This window comes from Trachurus trachurus (assembly GCF_905171665.1).
Source record: "Trachurus trachurus genome assembly, chromosome: 21".
NCBI classification, from domain to species: domain Eukaryota; kingdom Metazoa; phylum Chordata; class Actinopteri; order Carangiformes; family Carangidae; genus Trachurus; species Trachurus trachurus.
Window position 1 is genome coordinate 6,507,705 of NC_139899.1, and position 16,831 is coordinate 6,524,535.

The window sequence follows — 16,831 nt, forward strand, 5'->3', positions numbered from 1 at the left end:
TGGAAGCGCCCCACCCACACAGGTGGTCAGCACAGTGTCATTTGGTTGTTGATGTTCTTTCACCACAGGGACCAGATGAACCAGGTTGTAAACTGAGCAGCTGAGGGGGAATGATGACTTGTATGCATCCTTTGTGGACATAGTCCAGTGTCTTATTGTCTCTATGACAGTCTCACATAATTGGTGAAAGTGGTGAGTGTGGAGGACAAAGTCCTATCAATGCCTTAAGCCTTTAGGTTCCTTCATATTTGACATGTTGAATCATGACAATAAACTAAAGTGAATGAACTATATAGTTAGATAAATGTGCAGCCTATATCGCTGAATGCGACTGACCAATTAGGACATTGTGTGAGCATTAGGGTTACAGAATAGTGATTTATTATCTAGTCTGTTACATTGTCTGTTACAGCTAATGGTATTTATTTAAGAAGATAGGCTACTGTTTATCTTGAGTTATTTCATATAAGTTATGTACTTGTAATTTCTTTAATTCTGCAATGCAGTCAAGTTCTGAGCTGGTTTAGAGTAAAGGCATTGTCTGGTTATTTTTCATTTACCACATTTACTTTATTTAGACCTGCTATCAGTTGGACACCAGAGCTCTCTTATGAGTTGAATTTCTTTTGGAAATGAAAGGAAAAAATGTTTGCCACACCACAATGCTGACACAGGATAGAGGACCTTGGTGTCCTCTATAGCTGCAGGCTTAAAATTTGCAGTTGGTCCAATACACAAGTACAGCATAGTCTCACCTGGAAAGGCCCTGAACAGTCCCAGCAAACTGTAGGCTACACATTCATAACTTTCAGTACCACATGTCTGATTTCTTTGTATCAAAATCTAAACATAATTGAACTCCGTGAAATGGAGAAAAATCTAAAAAATCTCTTTCAGTATTGTGTATCCGTCCCTAACCTGACCAGGTCAGCATCAAAATATGCCGATTCTTGGCTGATTTACACTAAGTTTGGTGTAAACCAGTTGAGCTCTTTTTCAGTGTAGTGCTGTGCCTGTATCCAGGATTAATGTATTTCTTTCTCAACAAGACGTTGAATAATTTATTTACTAGATACATTGTTTCGATCTTTTAACTTGAACTTTTTTATTCTTCATTTCTTCTTTGTTTTGTTTTTTGTCTTGGTTTGTTTGACATTGTCACAGCAACAGCTTTTTCATGGGATCCCTAATATGTGTATGAACCTCATCTATGTGATAAAGTTAACTGTGAGCTGTGGGTGAATGAGGGAGCAGGAGAATCTGTTGCTGTTCAGACCATTGTGTAGCCAGCTATAATAATCCCTGAAACCCCATCATGGCAGCCGGCTTCAGTATGTACAATTCAAACCAGTGTGAATGGGACTAAGGATTAAAGGTGATCCACTCTGCACTGACTCTCTCACCTCTGGCTCTCTGTAAACCTATTTCATCACACAAGACTATCAAATATGCTGCACACTCAAATGTGTGTGTTGCATGACTTCCACATAAGCCTAGAAGTTCTCTGCTGTTGAAATCTGAAATGCTGCACTGGCCTGGCATCTTATTGTACAAAATAAAAAAAACAACTCTATCTCCATATCTCTATATTTCTCTCTCTCTCTCTCTGTATAAAAAACAAACAAAAAACAGCCATTTGCACACACTTGCTGCTTCCACTGCTAATTTAAACCCAACCCAACCCTTCCACTGATTGGTGGTTAACACATTTTTTTTTCCTCTAACAAATTTTTATTTCATTTTTTTCTTTTTTTACTTTATTAACAATTATATACATAACAAAACTGTTGAGCCAGGGGAAGAAAAACATATAAAAATATAGATATACAAAGAGAATATGAGTATCATGTATAAAAAATGCATCAATGTAAAGAAAAGCATAAATTACATAAAACATGTTCCAAAATAAAGTTTGTTTTTATGGCATTTCTAATCCATTGATGTCAGTGCTGATAAAGTGTAACATAAATTTAACTAAAAATAAAACAAGTTGTACAAAAAAAGTAAAGAAAAATGTCCTTTTCATGCAGATGTACTGAATGTCCAGTTTTCTTTTCAATAAAATTTTGTACATTCAACCAAAACATTTGACAATGTAAACAGTGAAAAAATACATGTGCAATAGATTCATCATACAAGCCACAGTTTAAATCTTTCTAGTGTTTTTTTTTTGCTGGATATATTTTTTGTAGGCTATAATTCTGATCTTATTGTTTAGACAAAATTTATTACTGATCAACCACATTTTTTTCCCCCATCCCACATCCCTATAAAGAGATTAAAAAAAAAAAAATTAGCAGAAGAAATGTTACATTTCTAATGTTTTTTTTATCTTTATTGACAAGCAAGTAGAGTACAATAATGTTTTTAGACAAAAAATAGATAAGATTTGTTGATGTCACAACTAACAAATGTACAAATAAATACAAGATTTCTAATTCATTTGTACATTATTTTGTTACTTTGTGACATCAACATTTCCCAGAAAAATATTGTTTATAGGAGCTGTCCTATAAAGATAAGCTTTAGAGCCAAAATGAATCTGCAATAGCTACATTCTGCGGGGTAGCATTAAAGATTATCATATTCTTCATAAAGTAACAATTGACCACCAGTTTTCAAGTGGTTAACAGTTGCCGCAGGTAGCTAATTGCCCCCCCCCACCCATCACAGATCACGTGTTATTGGTTTTTTCCATCACAGATCACGTGATACGTGCTTTACGTAACGCCGTGACGTCATGGCTAGACGCTGAGGGGATGTCCCTGCGGTTCAGACAGCCGGAAGTAGAGTAGAAAGGCAAAGATGGCTCATTAATGTTTGTATTGCAGTGTATTATTACTGAGTGAGAGGTTTAAATGTCATATGAAGTTCATGTTTGAAGCTCTCTGTCATCGTAGGGTAAGAAGAAGCTTTTCCTCTGACGGTTAGCTGTTATTGACATTATGCTCTTCAGCTAGCTTAGCACGCTAGCTGCCTAGTGCCTAACGTTACAGCCAAAGATATTTAAACCGTCTTTGCTACAGCTAGTTGTTCATTATAACCGATTAACAGAGGCGTTTCGTTGTTTGTGTGTTAATGAATCAGAAGCAGTTAATGAGAGAGACAGACACGTCGTGGTGGCGCTGCTCGGTGGTTAGCAGCTAGGCTAAGTCAACCATGCAGTCCAGTGTCGCCTGCTAAAGTCAAAAACGAAAAGTAGCCTAACGTTACCAAAGTCGAGCGTGTTGAGATCCCAGCCCAGCTGACCCCACCGGCCTGAGGAATGTTACCACGTCTCTCTGTCTCTCTCTGTGGTGCAGCCGCTCAACTGCAGAGTGTTTTTATTACCAGTGTTGAGTGTGGAAAGTGAGCAATACATTGTAGACTCGAGCAACAGTGTGTGTAACTGTTACTCAGACAACATCTTGTAGCGTATATATATTTTTTGCAGATCCTGTAACAATGTGACTTTGTGGTTCAGAGTCTGTGCTGACTTCCTGCCTGCCTTTGTCCAGCTCCGTTTAGGATGTCAGGGGAGGACGTCACACTCATCGGTGGATGAAGAACACAGTTCTTTCCATATTTCCTGATGTAGGCTTCTCATCGCCCTTGACACTGACAGCCATGAGTGACAACAAAGTGACACCAAGTCCGCAGCAGTCGTCAGGGCCCGGCTCCGGCTCTGGCTCCACACAGCAGCAGACCCGAGGCCCCTATATCTCAGTCATCACCAACAGGTTAGCTCTGGGCCTCCCTATTTCACAATATAAATGAACTTTGTGGTCTTTGAATTGTGACATCATGCAGATAGTTGAACATGTGCTCTCTCATTGGGTCTCATTCATGAAATGTTAAGTCTGTGTGTAGATTTGCACATAAAAGCTACTAAAACTTCAGATTCATGAACGCTGCGGGAATCTCAGATTTGATGGTAAGCATGTGTGTAAGACCATGAATGACAACCCGTCGTTAATTCATATCGTGCTCCCGGTGATCAGAAGAAATTAGCGTAGATCTCCATCCATGAAACGCCATACAGTGGTGGAAAAAAGTTTTTGGACACCCTTAAAAGTTTGCACAATTCCATCAGGATGCGTCATTTCTTTCTGAGGAAACCCTTGGATGTCCAGATGTTGGTTTGTCCTCCAAGCTGCTGGTTGGTCTGGATTTCTGCAGAGTGGATCCAACTGCATCTGCACTTCCTGGCTCTCTGGAGGCAGCTGGACCTTCCTGGCTGAGAATCTGGATCTTCAGGTGTGTTTCCTCCGTTAGGTTCCTTGTTTTAGACATTTTTGTCTCTGAAGAGCTTTCAGATGTGCTGGCTTTATATAGACACCAAGCTTTTAAATAAAGAGCACAACCTTCAATAGTGGATCACTGGAACCAAAATGACCCAATACTTAAAATGTCTCACCGTATGTATTTTTATGGAACCAATCCAATCCATTTCTTCTAGTACAGTCACAGCCAAAATGCTAAACAAATCCTAAAAAAGCCATTAAAAACTTTAAATTGATCGGTTCCATAAAAATACATAAGACATTTTAAGTATTGGGTCATTTGGGTTCTAGTGATCCACTATTGAAGGTTGTGCTTTTTATTAAAAGGCTTGGTGTCTATATAAAGCCAGCACATCTGAAAGTTCTTCAGAGACAAAAATGTCTAAAACAAGGAACCTAACGGAGGAAACACACCTGAAGATCCAGATTCTCAGCCAGGAAGAGCAGATGCAGTTGGATCCACTCTGCAGAAATCCAGACCAACCAGCAGCTTGGAAGACAAACCAACATCTGGCCGTCCAAGGGTTTCTTCAGCAAGAAATGACGCATCTGCAGGGATGTCAGAAAACTTTTTTCCACCACTGTGTAAGGACGGAGACCATGACCACCATATAAGGAGACAGAAGCATCCTGTCCACCTGCGATCATGATGCAAACAAGGAAAGAGGGAGAGGGAAGAAAGGAGAGACTGGGTTCGAAGTAATTTTGGTTTAAGTGGAGAGGCAGTTAAATCAAAAGCCTGGTAAGTGGTAACGGATGTAGTGAATTAAGTGTCACTGATTTAAAGAACCATTGAGGAATTAAAGCCAAAATAGTTTGATATGACGCATGGGGAAAAAAACACAAACACAGAAGAACTCCACCCGCCACTGGAGGAGGAGGCTCGTCTTCTGCACACTTTGCATCACATATCAGCAGCATGTGATGTTTAAAGTGCGTGCCTCAAAGGCATATGTGTGTTGTGTACATAACGGAGAGCTATACAAATAGTAATTTCCAAAAGTCACAAGCAACATTTATGTGCATTTCTAAACTTAGTACTACATGCAGTCAGGAGCAGGCCTAGATTTTATGAAAAAGTAAATTTCCGTCTGCACACAGTTTACACACAAATTCATGCTGCTCAGTTTTCATGAATGAGACCCATTGTGTCTAATGTATCAAATAAGAAAGATCTCATCGTAATGATGGCGATGGAAGTGTGTGCCACTAGCTTCTCTAAGTATAACATACTGTAGCTTTAGAGGATATCTATATCAGTCTGGTTGTACTTTCCTCTCACCACATTGTGTCCGTCTGTGCTCCTGACTGACTTGGTTTGTGTGTTGTAGAAGCACCAACCTGGTGATCCGTGGAGCCATGCTGTTCTCTGTGGGCGTCTTCTTGGCCCTGGTGCTAAACTTACTTCAAGTGCAGAGAAACGTCACCCTCTTCCCCCCAGATGTCATCAGCAGTATCTTCTCTTCAGCCTGGTGGGTGCCGCCTTGCTGTGGAACAGCATCAGGTAGGTAGACACGTCCCCCCCAAAAAATTATTTGTCTGCTTTGTTATTTCGTGGACTAGATTTTGGGGGTCAAGGTCAGTGTGACCTCACAAAACATTATTTAGTTATGACTCAACATTTTACACAGCACTGATGTCACAATTTCCCACAGATGTCAAGATAAACTCTGAAAGTAGAGTTGTGGAAGCAGATGACCACGAGGAAGTCATTCTAGTTGTTTTTCTTTATATTACTTGAAACGTAAAAGGGGGAAAAAAGTAAAAGGAGGGAAGTGCTGGTGTTTTGAGAGGTGCAGACATGTGGGCTACATGAATAAACTTCTGGACCTTATTTCTATCATAAAATACGATCATTTACTCACCCAGATAACTTTGGTGTCATTACAAGTCGTTCCGACGAAATGAGCCCCAGCCGAGAGCCGCACATATCCATATAATGGAGTCTACAGGGCAGCAGAATGCAGCCTCTAAATAACACATTATCTGTAGAGAAACTCCTTCATTTCACCAATATGTTGTTATGATAGGCTAGTGCTATTCCCCTCTGAGTCCGGGGTTAGCTGTTATCAACATCCGGGGTCTGTAGGTTGACCTACTGACCTCTGACCTGGATGATGTCACCGTTGCCCGGCTCATTCTGATAATAATCATTCTGCTTCGGCATTTGGGTCCATTTTTAGCTCAACTAGCCGGAGCTTTAGTGAGTCTAGGTTGTGGAGAGGAAGCCTGTGGAAGCTGAACTTCATCCAGCTGCTCATTTTGTTGAAACGAACCGTAGCATTAGCGGTGGCAACAAGCCACGCGGTGCTTTTTTTGCATTTGCACTATGTTTTTATCTGTTATGTGTCCTGTAGTCCTGTTATGTTGTTTGTCTCTATCGTTTCCTGTGTCTGTAGTTGTTTTGTGTGTCTGAAATCATCTCAAATTCTCTCCCTTTGTTGATGTTTAGTTTTTCCTTGTGGTTTTTTTTAAGTCACTTTGGGAAGTCAGTTACCACAGTTACTTGTAGTGACATGTGTAAACCTGCTCAGTGTCTGCTGAGCAGCATGCATGCTACACTGACCTAGAGCTGTCATGTGGCCTCCCCTTGTCCCCACAGCAGTGATCGGCCTCCTGTACCCCTGCATCGACAGACAACTGGGCGAGCCACACAAGTTCAAGAGGGAGTGGTCCAGCGTGATGCGCTGTGTGGCTGTGTTTGTGGGCATCAACCACGCTAGTGCTGTATCCTTCATTTATCTGTTGTTGTTTCTGATGTTATAATCCTCCACTGTATTTACAGTCTGTGTCCAGCAGTAGCCAACCAGAGGAATGCACTTTTTCCATTGATTTTCCATTGATTTAATGATTAACTAGGTCAAGGGTTGGGAAAATAGTATAGCATTCTAGATAGCATTTGGAGCTGTCACCCCCCTCACCACATGGTCCTTGACCCCACTCGTGTCAGAAAGTGGACTTTGCCAACAACATCCAGCTGTCACTGACTCTGGCAGCGCTCTCCATCGGGTTGTGGTGGACGTTCGACCGATCCCGCAGTGGCTTCGGCCTCGGAGTCGGCATCGCCTTGCTGGCAACGCTGGCCACACAGCTCCTGGTCTATAATGGAGTCTTTCAGTAAGTTACCCCAAACCTAGTGTGCATGAGGTGATTTGAGGAACGATGAAAAATTCGAGTGCACATTTAGAAACAACAAATATTGCCACTGCTCTGCATAGATGAAATAATGAAATTGACCACAATAAAATCACTGCAAAAGAAAAGAAAAATAATATACATAAGAAGACCGTGGTGACTAGTAAAAGAGATGGGTCCTGAGACAGGTTTGAAACTGGAGAAGATCTAAGCTATATTGGTTGTTCTTAAAAGGATACTGTGACATGAGTTTACAATTCATGGAGGAAATGAATGTACCAACAAACATCATTTCTCTCTCAACTTGATTAAAGTTTCATCACGAGTTTGGAGGACAGCTGCTTGTCAGATAGAAGAGAATTATGGGAACACAGTTTCACTTTCTGATCTTGTGTATTTCATTGGATAAGTTAGGAGTCTGTCAGACCCTCAAGACAAACAAGGGAAAGCATTCCCCTCTCTGACAGCAGTCGAAACTTTAGAAGATGTGATTGTCACATCATTTAATTCAGTGGCCATCTTGCATACTCAAAAAATGAGCATCCCATACAAACCAGCTGTGTTAAAGGACTGACATATAGGTAGAAGCTTGATCTTCTAAGGCAAAGTGGTGTTTGGATTGGCTGTTTAAAGCCTGGTCATGTCCATGTCAGCAAAAACTGTAAAGATGAAACCTTAAGCATCAACAAGTCTTTACATTGCAGCACAATTGAAAACCCTTGAAAGACAGAAAGAATCAAACATTAGTGTTGTTTCACATGACACTTGTGTTCACACTGGGGCCAGTAAACAAGATCATGTACATTAAATTGTGCCAGTGCAAATTAAAGGGATAGTTCACCCAAAATTGAAATCTCACTCATTATCTACTCACCCTCATGTCGACTAAGGGCTGGGAGAAGTTTCAGAGTTATCCGTGGCTTCTCTGAGTTACAGGGGGTCTCGGCGTAGCAGTGCATAATGGTTGCAAATGGATACCAACTGTCTTTGTAACAAAAAGACACACCAAAAAACATCCAAATACCTCCATGCTGCTCGTATGTAATGTCCGTCTTGTATTGGAGCCCCGAAATGCGAAATTGTCCCAAAGAAATTAAATAATATTTCAAATTTGTTTGTAGCAGAAGCTCCTCTTCCCGGTTCGTCAAATTTGGACGAACCAGGGTCTGTCCTCTTCCCAGTTCGTCCAAATTTGACGAATCGGGAATTTCAATTTTGGGTGAACTATTCCTTTAAGGCCAAAAAAGTAGGATAAAGTTGTAACAATGTATGCCCTGCTTGATACAGGACGATCAACATAACAACGGATGCAAAGACTACAGTTGAATGGCAATAAGGTGCTAGTACTGTATTTCTAGAAGTGTTTGCATACACTGACAACAACTTTATTGACCATACCTGAGGTTTAATCTCAGCGAATGAAGCCAGTAACCAAAGAGAATGTAGTCATGTAAGAGGATGTGAAAAAAAAAAAGGCTCATACCTGAGGTTGATTTGTTGATTGATGCAAACTGAATACATGTATGCACATTTTCAACGGGTACTGCACTGGTTTAAATAATGGCCTAGCTGTTGTAACGAGCTTTTCTTCTGCTCAGGTATACGTCACCAGACTTCCTGTACATCCGCTCCTGGTTACCTTGTATCTTCTTCGCTGGTGTGATAACGATGGGAAATATAGGACGGCAGCTAGCCTTGGTAAGAGACCTCTGTTGAAGTAATGTTGGACTAATGTCTTGTAATGCAAAATGTATGACACGAGAGGTCATGACTGGTCCGGCGTGTCCCACTTCCTGTTCTCTTCTTGTTTTTCAGTATGAATATAAATTTATCCAGGAGAAGTCCCATCAAGACTAAGGAATCTCCCATCTCCATCAGGACTCTTGTGTTTGCGGTAGCCTGCAGCCACAGACAGGTCATTAGAGAACATCTGCATGCAGCACCAGTTGGCCCTCAACTACCCAGTCAAGCATATCGAACAAGCCCCGAGCTCCTGATTGGCTACTGGACTGGACAGTATTTTTGATTGGCTCATCAGGCTGATCAGAGTTTGGAGCGGTCACTGGCTTCGTTCTAAACTGAGCTGAGCTGAACAATGAGACTGGAGTTTGTTGTGTTTCCTTTGGTGTGGTTTATCGCTATAAACCTGCGCGGGGATTAGCAGCGAAGCATCTATCGTTCTTTAGATCAGCTCGGATGTTAAAAACCTTTGGCTCCATTGTGCCAAACACACTCACTTAGGGCTCAGTTTTAAACTCTTATCGGTTCATTCTATCACATCCTTTACGTGTGGGTGGAGAACACGCAGCCCTGCTCATTAATAACTAGGGAGACTTGCATCCACACTAACCTGTGTATGTAATGAGACTAGTGTATATCTACATGTTACTTGATAAAGGAGTGATGGTGCTATGCTGTTAAGGGAGCCACACTGACATGAAAATAGATTTTTTTCGACTGTGTGAAGCTCTTCATTGGATGGTTAATTCTGAATTTTCACCAGCAGCATGAGCTTGGTAAGCACATTTCCTCAGGACATCAATTTATGTTTTTAAATCTTGATTTCAGAGAGAAACATTTGTCTGACGTTTGTAGCTTCCTCAGTTGAAAAACAGCACTTAGTAAAAGACCAAATCTCTCAGCTCATTGTCCTCATGCAGCTCTGGATGTTCTTGGGACAGTTCTCCTTCATGAGCCATGCCACTGAGTATGAATTATGACAGCAGAAAATTGAAAACAGGTAGAATCAAATCAACTATGGTGTGTGAAGATTGTCTGGGTGGATTTTCCTTGAACTTATTTTCATGCACATTGAATTTGATGATTCGACTACAGGATTGCACTTGAATACCTCCAGTGTTCAGCAATGTTACAATCTGAAGTTGTGTGGATGGACTGAATCCTCCTGGTAAAACCATTCAATAAGAAAATGTGAGTCGTATAAACAATGAGAAACAGTGATAGAGGGGGACTGGATTGTTGAAGGGACATTTTTGTAACAGTTTCTGTTGAATGAAATATGATGAATATAATCACAATTCCAGCATTTAAAACATAAAACAGTGTTTTGTAATATTCCATGATGTAGTTTAGACTTATGAACCTGTTTTTCTTTTTTTTTTCTGCTAAGGTAATGTTTTATATCTGTAACATCTGTTCAAATATGAGAAATTGTTATGCTCCCATAGGATGAAATGTACAGTGGTGAAACAGGGACTGACATCTCCATTCATTTACACAAACCTCTCCACTTGAACATATAATAAAACCATGGGCTTTGGTAAATGTGTCTTTATTCCCCTTTATAACCGACTCACTGTCTTTTTTAAAACTTAATGTATATTACCCAGTACTATAGCTACACTAGATCTCCTGTAATTACAAAATGGTAGTTGGAGCTTAGTTCTCTATATCATTAAATAAATTGTATTATGTACAATTAGTTGTAGCATGGAAGTGCAGTGTTAGCGCTCAGGTTCTGCCTGTCTTCAGGGTTAGGTTAGGGTCATGCAGCTCTAATTGAGTTAAATTATTGCACATTGTGAATAGAGAAAAAACGAGTGTTATCAAAATCTCTTTTTCCGTGCACTCCTGACTAAGACAGCAGCAATGACAAAATTCAGATGACCCATAAACTGATGTAACAAAATCATTTGTGAAAGAATCAACACAATTCAAACATACATAATGTCATACACACGCATGAATTTACATGCTGACTTAATATGTAGTTGACTGTACAGCTGCTACATATTTGGCAGTAATGCTGCACACACTGCACTGCCATGGCAAAATTGCACACATCAACTGATACAGTGTTCACTGCTAATGTGGATTAATGTGTCCTGTTTTGTTCCAGCTTCTAGAGACACGGGCTTGTATAGACAAAAGTAATTAAGATGAATAATCAGGATTTAAAGAGCCTTTGTTTGTATTATTGCTAAATTCAAGGATAAGGACACAGTTTCTCTGAGCTTTACATCAGTTTATGAGGCAATTTGCTGTGTGAATGTTATTGTTCAAGGCTAACTAGCTAGTAAAACAATAGGCGTGATGTGTCATAGCTGTAAGTGCTGCTCCGAAGAGCTAAACTCCCCACCACTAATGAATTCATTAATCTCTCTATTTATTCCTGACAAGCAATTATCTCCTCTCACAGACTGAGGGTCAGGAGGCAAGGTTGAGAGCTCTCACACTTTTTGCTGAAGAGGAGGCATGAAATGGAACCAGTCGCTGCAGTCCTCGTAGACCACCAGGACTACTTTGGTTTTGACCAACACTTCTTTAGTAACCTGCTAAGGCAAGTGTATGTTAGTGGTACACCAATAACACAGAAATCAGTGAAAAATGTGAATTCATTTGTTAAGTTATGACTCTTACTACAGTGTCACATAGTAATTACTACATTATTACACCATTACTCTGTTCTCATACATTATTACTTGAGTAATAACACACACACATACATTTTGTCAGCTCCCCATAGGACTGTATGCTGAGCCTCTACACTTATGACTGCACTCCAGCAATAGAACTATCAAAGTTGTGGATGATACGACTAGTCAGGCTGAGGGGATGAGTCCACTTGATGAGCTGGAGTGGCTACCAGACAATGGACCACATTCACAAACCGTCCTTAAGAACAAATTTGTTCTTACTTAGGAGGTTTTTAAGATTTAAGATTGTGGCATGGCATTTATGAATGTTTTCTTTTCCAGTATTTGTTCTTTGCTATGCACATTCGGGAGTATACTTACACACATTTGAGAGCTGTAACTTGTGCAAAATAATTGATTATTGCGTTTTCTTCTGTTCTGCAGTCTTATAATATTAGATATTATTCATTGTTATGATTTGGATTAGGATAATTTTCTTATAATTTATGATGTTTTTAGTAATTATTTTTCAAATCATATTGGTCTCTTAAAAAACACTGTAGACACTTATTCCATATCAGTTATCAGCGCTGCTGGAATCCTATAGCATTTAGCTGTGCAGTGTCTCTGATAATAACTGGTGTGCTGGTCCAGCTCAGATCAGTCTGGACCAGCCTGTCCCCTCCACTGCTCTGCGTCTCTCTTCTTTGTTTGACAATACTTTCTTTACAAACAGATTTGAGATCAGACCATTTCTTCTTTACTTGGTCAGTAGTGCGCTCTTCTTCAGATACGTAAGTGAACCACTGACAGCATCCCATGCATCTTTATTTTCTGTTACTTTGCATCCACTTCTGATGCTACTAAATGTAACTAAATATAAATATGAAAATATAAACTAAATATAAGCTGTTTATTTTTTGTTTCACTTCCAGCAGCAGTATCTCCACTTCACTACTAAAGTTATTTTTACATTTGGAGTGTCGGTGCTCCCTCTGCAGATTTTAATTTCAGCAGTCTCATGCCCTTTTAAGGGCATTGATGGGGCGTTTACCTATGCTAATCCTATGTTAATTAGGATCACCAGTCACGCACTCTCCATTTATCAATGTAGGAACAATTGTGAACAGTTCTGTGGTTTAAGAACACGTTGATGAATCTGATTCTTATGAAGATAGCCTATTGGTGAATGAGACCCAATAACGTGGTCTTTAACACCACTCAAAACTAAGGAGCTGAGACATTTCAGGTGGAAGAAAATGGACACCCAGCCCATCATTATCTGCAGGGATTTGTGAAGACGGTCTCAGACCTCTGTGCACATTAAGGAGGACCTGGCCTGGAGTGCTGACACCACATGATGCAAGCACAGCAGAGAAAATAAAGATGCATGGGATGCTGTCAGTGGTTCACTGACCGTTGTATCTGAAGAAGAGCGCACTACTGACGAAGTAAAGAAGAAATGGTTCGATCTCAAATCTGTGGGTAAAGAAAGTATTGTCAAGCAAAGAGAGACGCAGAGCAGTGGAGGGGACAGGCTGGTCCAGACTGATCTGAGCTGGATCAGACCCTCAGGTGTGCCATCATAAATATCATGATACTATCATATATCATATAAACAGTCACTTTATTGCTATTGAATTGCACAGTGATTTTCCAACCTTGGGGTCGGGACCCCATGGGGTCGCCTGGAATTCAAATGAGGTCACTTGCAATGTCTAGTAATTGATTCAAATAATTACTGATAAAAATATTGTTTTATATTGTTCTTCTCAAAACACCACACAATATTAAAGACAAGGCAAGGCAATTTTATTTGTATACAGTAGCCCGTTTTTACAAACAGTTTGTCTCAAAGGTCTTTACATGGCATCATAACTGAGGAGAAACTCCATAAAAAAATAAATAAACCTCAGGGTGAGAGACAGAGGAGGGATCCCTCACCCAGGACGGACATACGGGACATAGATGTTGTTATAGACAAGAAAACAGTTTATAACAGAGACAACAACAACTGTATTCTACACTTTCACTTTTTTGAATATAAAGAGTTCAAATAAAATGCAGCATATAAAAATATCTGAGCTGGCGCATCTTGATTGACGGCCACGATCACGTGACTGGACATGATCGCGGGGTCGCGCAAAATTTGTGATGTCAAAATGGGGTCATGAGTCAAAAAAGTTTGGCAACCACTGGTCTATAGTGTTTTTATGATAAAATCATTTATAAAATAAAAACATCATAAATGATAAGAAAATCATTCTAATTAAAATCATATAATACATATATAAACCTGCAGAACAGAATTAAATGCAATAATCAATTATTTTGCACAAGTGTCAGCTCTCAAATGTGTATAGATTTTGTACTTAGCAAAGAACAAATTGTGGCATTCATTCTTATCCAAGATAAGAACAAAATCCCAGATAAGAAAACATTCATGAATGCCACAGTCGTTGTTAAAACTCCGTAAGTAGGACTTAAGAACAAATTTGCTCTTAATAAAGGATCATGAATGAGGCCCATTCTTCTTTGAACAGTGCTCAGCAGTCGGTGCTAGTCAGTACAATATTATAGCACCAACACTCAGTGTAATGTTACCAATCCAGAGACACAGATGAGCACTGTGTGTAGTAGAATGATGTCACATAAAATGTCACGTCATCAGAGAGACCATTACTTTCATCAGGCCATGGACACAAGTATCGTGAATGGACACTGCACAGATTTTCATCAAACCGCCACCACCAGTGTGTGTCAGCCCCCTCCCCATGTAAATCATGCCAGGTCTGCCACTGCTGAGCCTCACAGTCTTTGACCTTGCACCCGCTTGCGTGTTTTACACACATTGTGGGGGACAAAATCTATAAAAGGCATGCTGTAATTGCTGAGGACAGGCCCAACACAATGAAATAGGTCTTAGCGGGGAAGCACAGTGCTCCATCTCCAGCCCATCTCTGAGGGATGACCGTCTAAACTGGAATAAAACCCTGTTAAACTGTATCACAACATGAATCACTGCCCCAGGAGACATCCATCACTGCTAAAAAGGTGACCACAAATGATCTGTGAACCACTAGATATTGATTACTCATATGCTGCAGGTGTCAGATTTAATGTTGCGGTGGCGTGATAGTGTCGCCTCTGACAGCCTCTGCCCTAACTCTCCTCTGATAGATTTTAATGGTGAAATATTGATTTCTTTCTGGCCAAGGTCTGCAAGCAAGGGCCAGATCATTTGTTGGGGTAATGCAGGACACTCTGTGCCCTGGTCCCAATCAATCATTTTGACAGGGTGCACCAAAGAGAAGAGAAGGAGGGAGGAGGAAAGAAAATCAAACCTGGTGAAGCTACAGTGAATACATCCACAATCAGGTTTTACAGGGAGAGAGAGAGAGAGGGGGGGGGGGGGGATATCTCTGACATAGGCTCCAGTTAATATGAATACCAATGATGTGTTTATTGAAAGGGGATGCTCAGCAAATCACAGCTGACGGGATAACAGTCAGAGTGCCTTGAGCAGGGAATGAGGATCTTGGAGAGAGGGTCTATATTTTATTTAAGGAGCTCTTGGCTTGGGGTGGGAGAGAGACTCAGGTAATGTGTTGTGTTACAACTCAGTGGTTGTTCCCCCCAGCCGGAGCGATAACAGACTTGCTAATGGGAAGCCATCAATCACAATCAGCCTCCTATTCCAGCAGTGTCTCCACTCTCCTCAGCTCGGTACGAGGGAGCTGGAATAGAGGTAATAATGGAGTTTTGTGGCTTAGCAGCTGTAGCTGCAGCAGCACATCCCGGACTCATATTTCCAGCCAGAACAATGCTTTGCTATGTCAGCATGTCCTCTAATAAGAAAGCTACGAAACAGTCATGAGAAGCAGTTAAGGCCTGAATGAGGCCTTGGGCCGGTGGTGGAGAGAATGAATGCAAAGCCAGTCTCAGGTGGGACACGTTTGTTTGGTGCCAAAAGCAGTTAATTGGTTTTTCTTTACACTCCGCTCAGTCTGTTACATTCAGAGCTCAAACTGCAGACAAAAGATGAGTGAATGAATGGAGAGGGAGTGTAGACAATGAGACATATGTAAATATATATGCTGGCCATCTCCTACAATGGATTTTTATCAGTGGAGGACTGGATTTAAAATATAAATCAACCAGTTCAGAAATTAGTTTTTTTTTTCTGTGTGACTAATTGTTTAAATGATGATACTTCAACAATTTGAGCTTTGCAAATAGGGGTCATGTTTATAACAACAACAGATTTTTTTATTTTTTATTTTCTTTTTTATTATTTATCTTATATATATTTTTTTTTTTTTTTTTTTTACAATTTCTAATGTTTCGTGTTCCTCTGTGCTGAGTTTACCAAAAGCAGTTTAGCACAATGGTTAATCTTACATTCAAGATGAACCACATCTCAACACATCAACAAGAGGCAGAATGAATGACTTTCTTTGACGCAGCTTTTATTTATTAATTAATCATATCTCTGACTACAAAAATGGTCATGTATTTATTGCAAGTACAGGTATACGGCACAGCTATAGAAATATACCAATGCTAGTCAACCCTATCCTCCACATCTAGCCACATGCTCTCATTACATCCTCCTTTCAACACACTTTATTTTTTTCTATTTAAGTTTTTGCTGCCTGATCCATCTTTGACAGCTCCTCTGAGGGCTGTGGACGGAGAACTGACACCACTGTCTGTGATTCTTTTTATTTTCATTTTTACGTTATTGAGTTTATAAGGACAGTGTGCACTTAGATTAATCATTTAAAAGATGAATGCACCAGATTTAGCAGGAAGCTATTTTCCATCTGTTGTCCTCACCTAAACGTGGTATATGATACACTCCCACACACAACATACAATATCCTACATATTTTAAAAAAGTACTCCTAATAATAGCAGGTCTGGCCTCATAAAAAACATCAACATGTATGTAAAGAAAAAGGAGAGAACCCGTATAAAGTGCAGCAACAACAAGTAACAGAGTAAAGCAAACAAGAACAGAACAGAGTTACAAAACATAAAGGCAAAAGGTGATAA

At 40.2% G+C, this 16,831-nt stretch overlaps 1 protein-coding gene across 2 annotated transcripts; it reads left to right on the top strand.

Moving 5' to 3' along the window:
- Positions 1-2,726: 2,726 nt before the first annotated feature.
- On the top strand, positions 2,727-10,671 carry insig2 (insulin induced gene 2). 2 transcript variants are annotated; one of them, XM_083996580.1, is made up of 7 exons: positions 2,727-2,901; positions 3,498-3,719; positions 5,594-5,766; positions 6,865-6,989; positions 7,213-7,379; positions 8,996-9,095; positions 9,213-10,671. In XM_083996580.1, the coding sequence occupies exons 2-7, from the start codon at positions 3,541-3,543 to the stop codon at positions 9,252-9,254; spliced, it is 786 nt and encodes a 261-aa protein (XP_083852706.1). In that variant the 5' UTR covers positions 2,727-2,901; positions 3,498-3,540; the 3' UTR covers positions 9,255-10,671. The 2 variants fall into 2 exon arrangements, with proteins under 2 accessions (XP_083852706.1, XP_083852707.1); XM_083996581.1 differs by having other exon boundaries at positions 6,868-6,989.
- Positions 10,672-16,831: the final 6,160 nt, after the last annotated feature.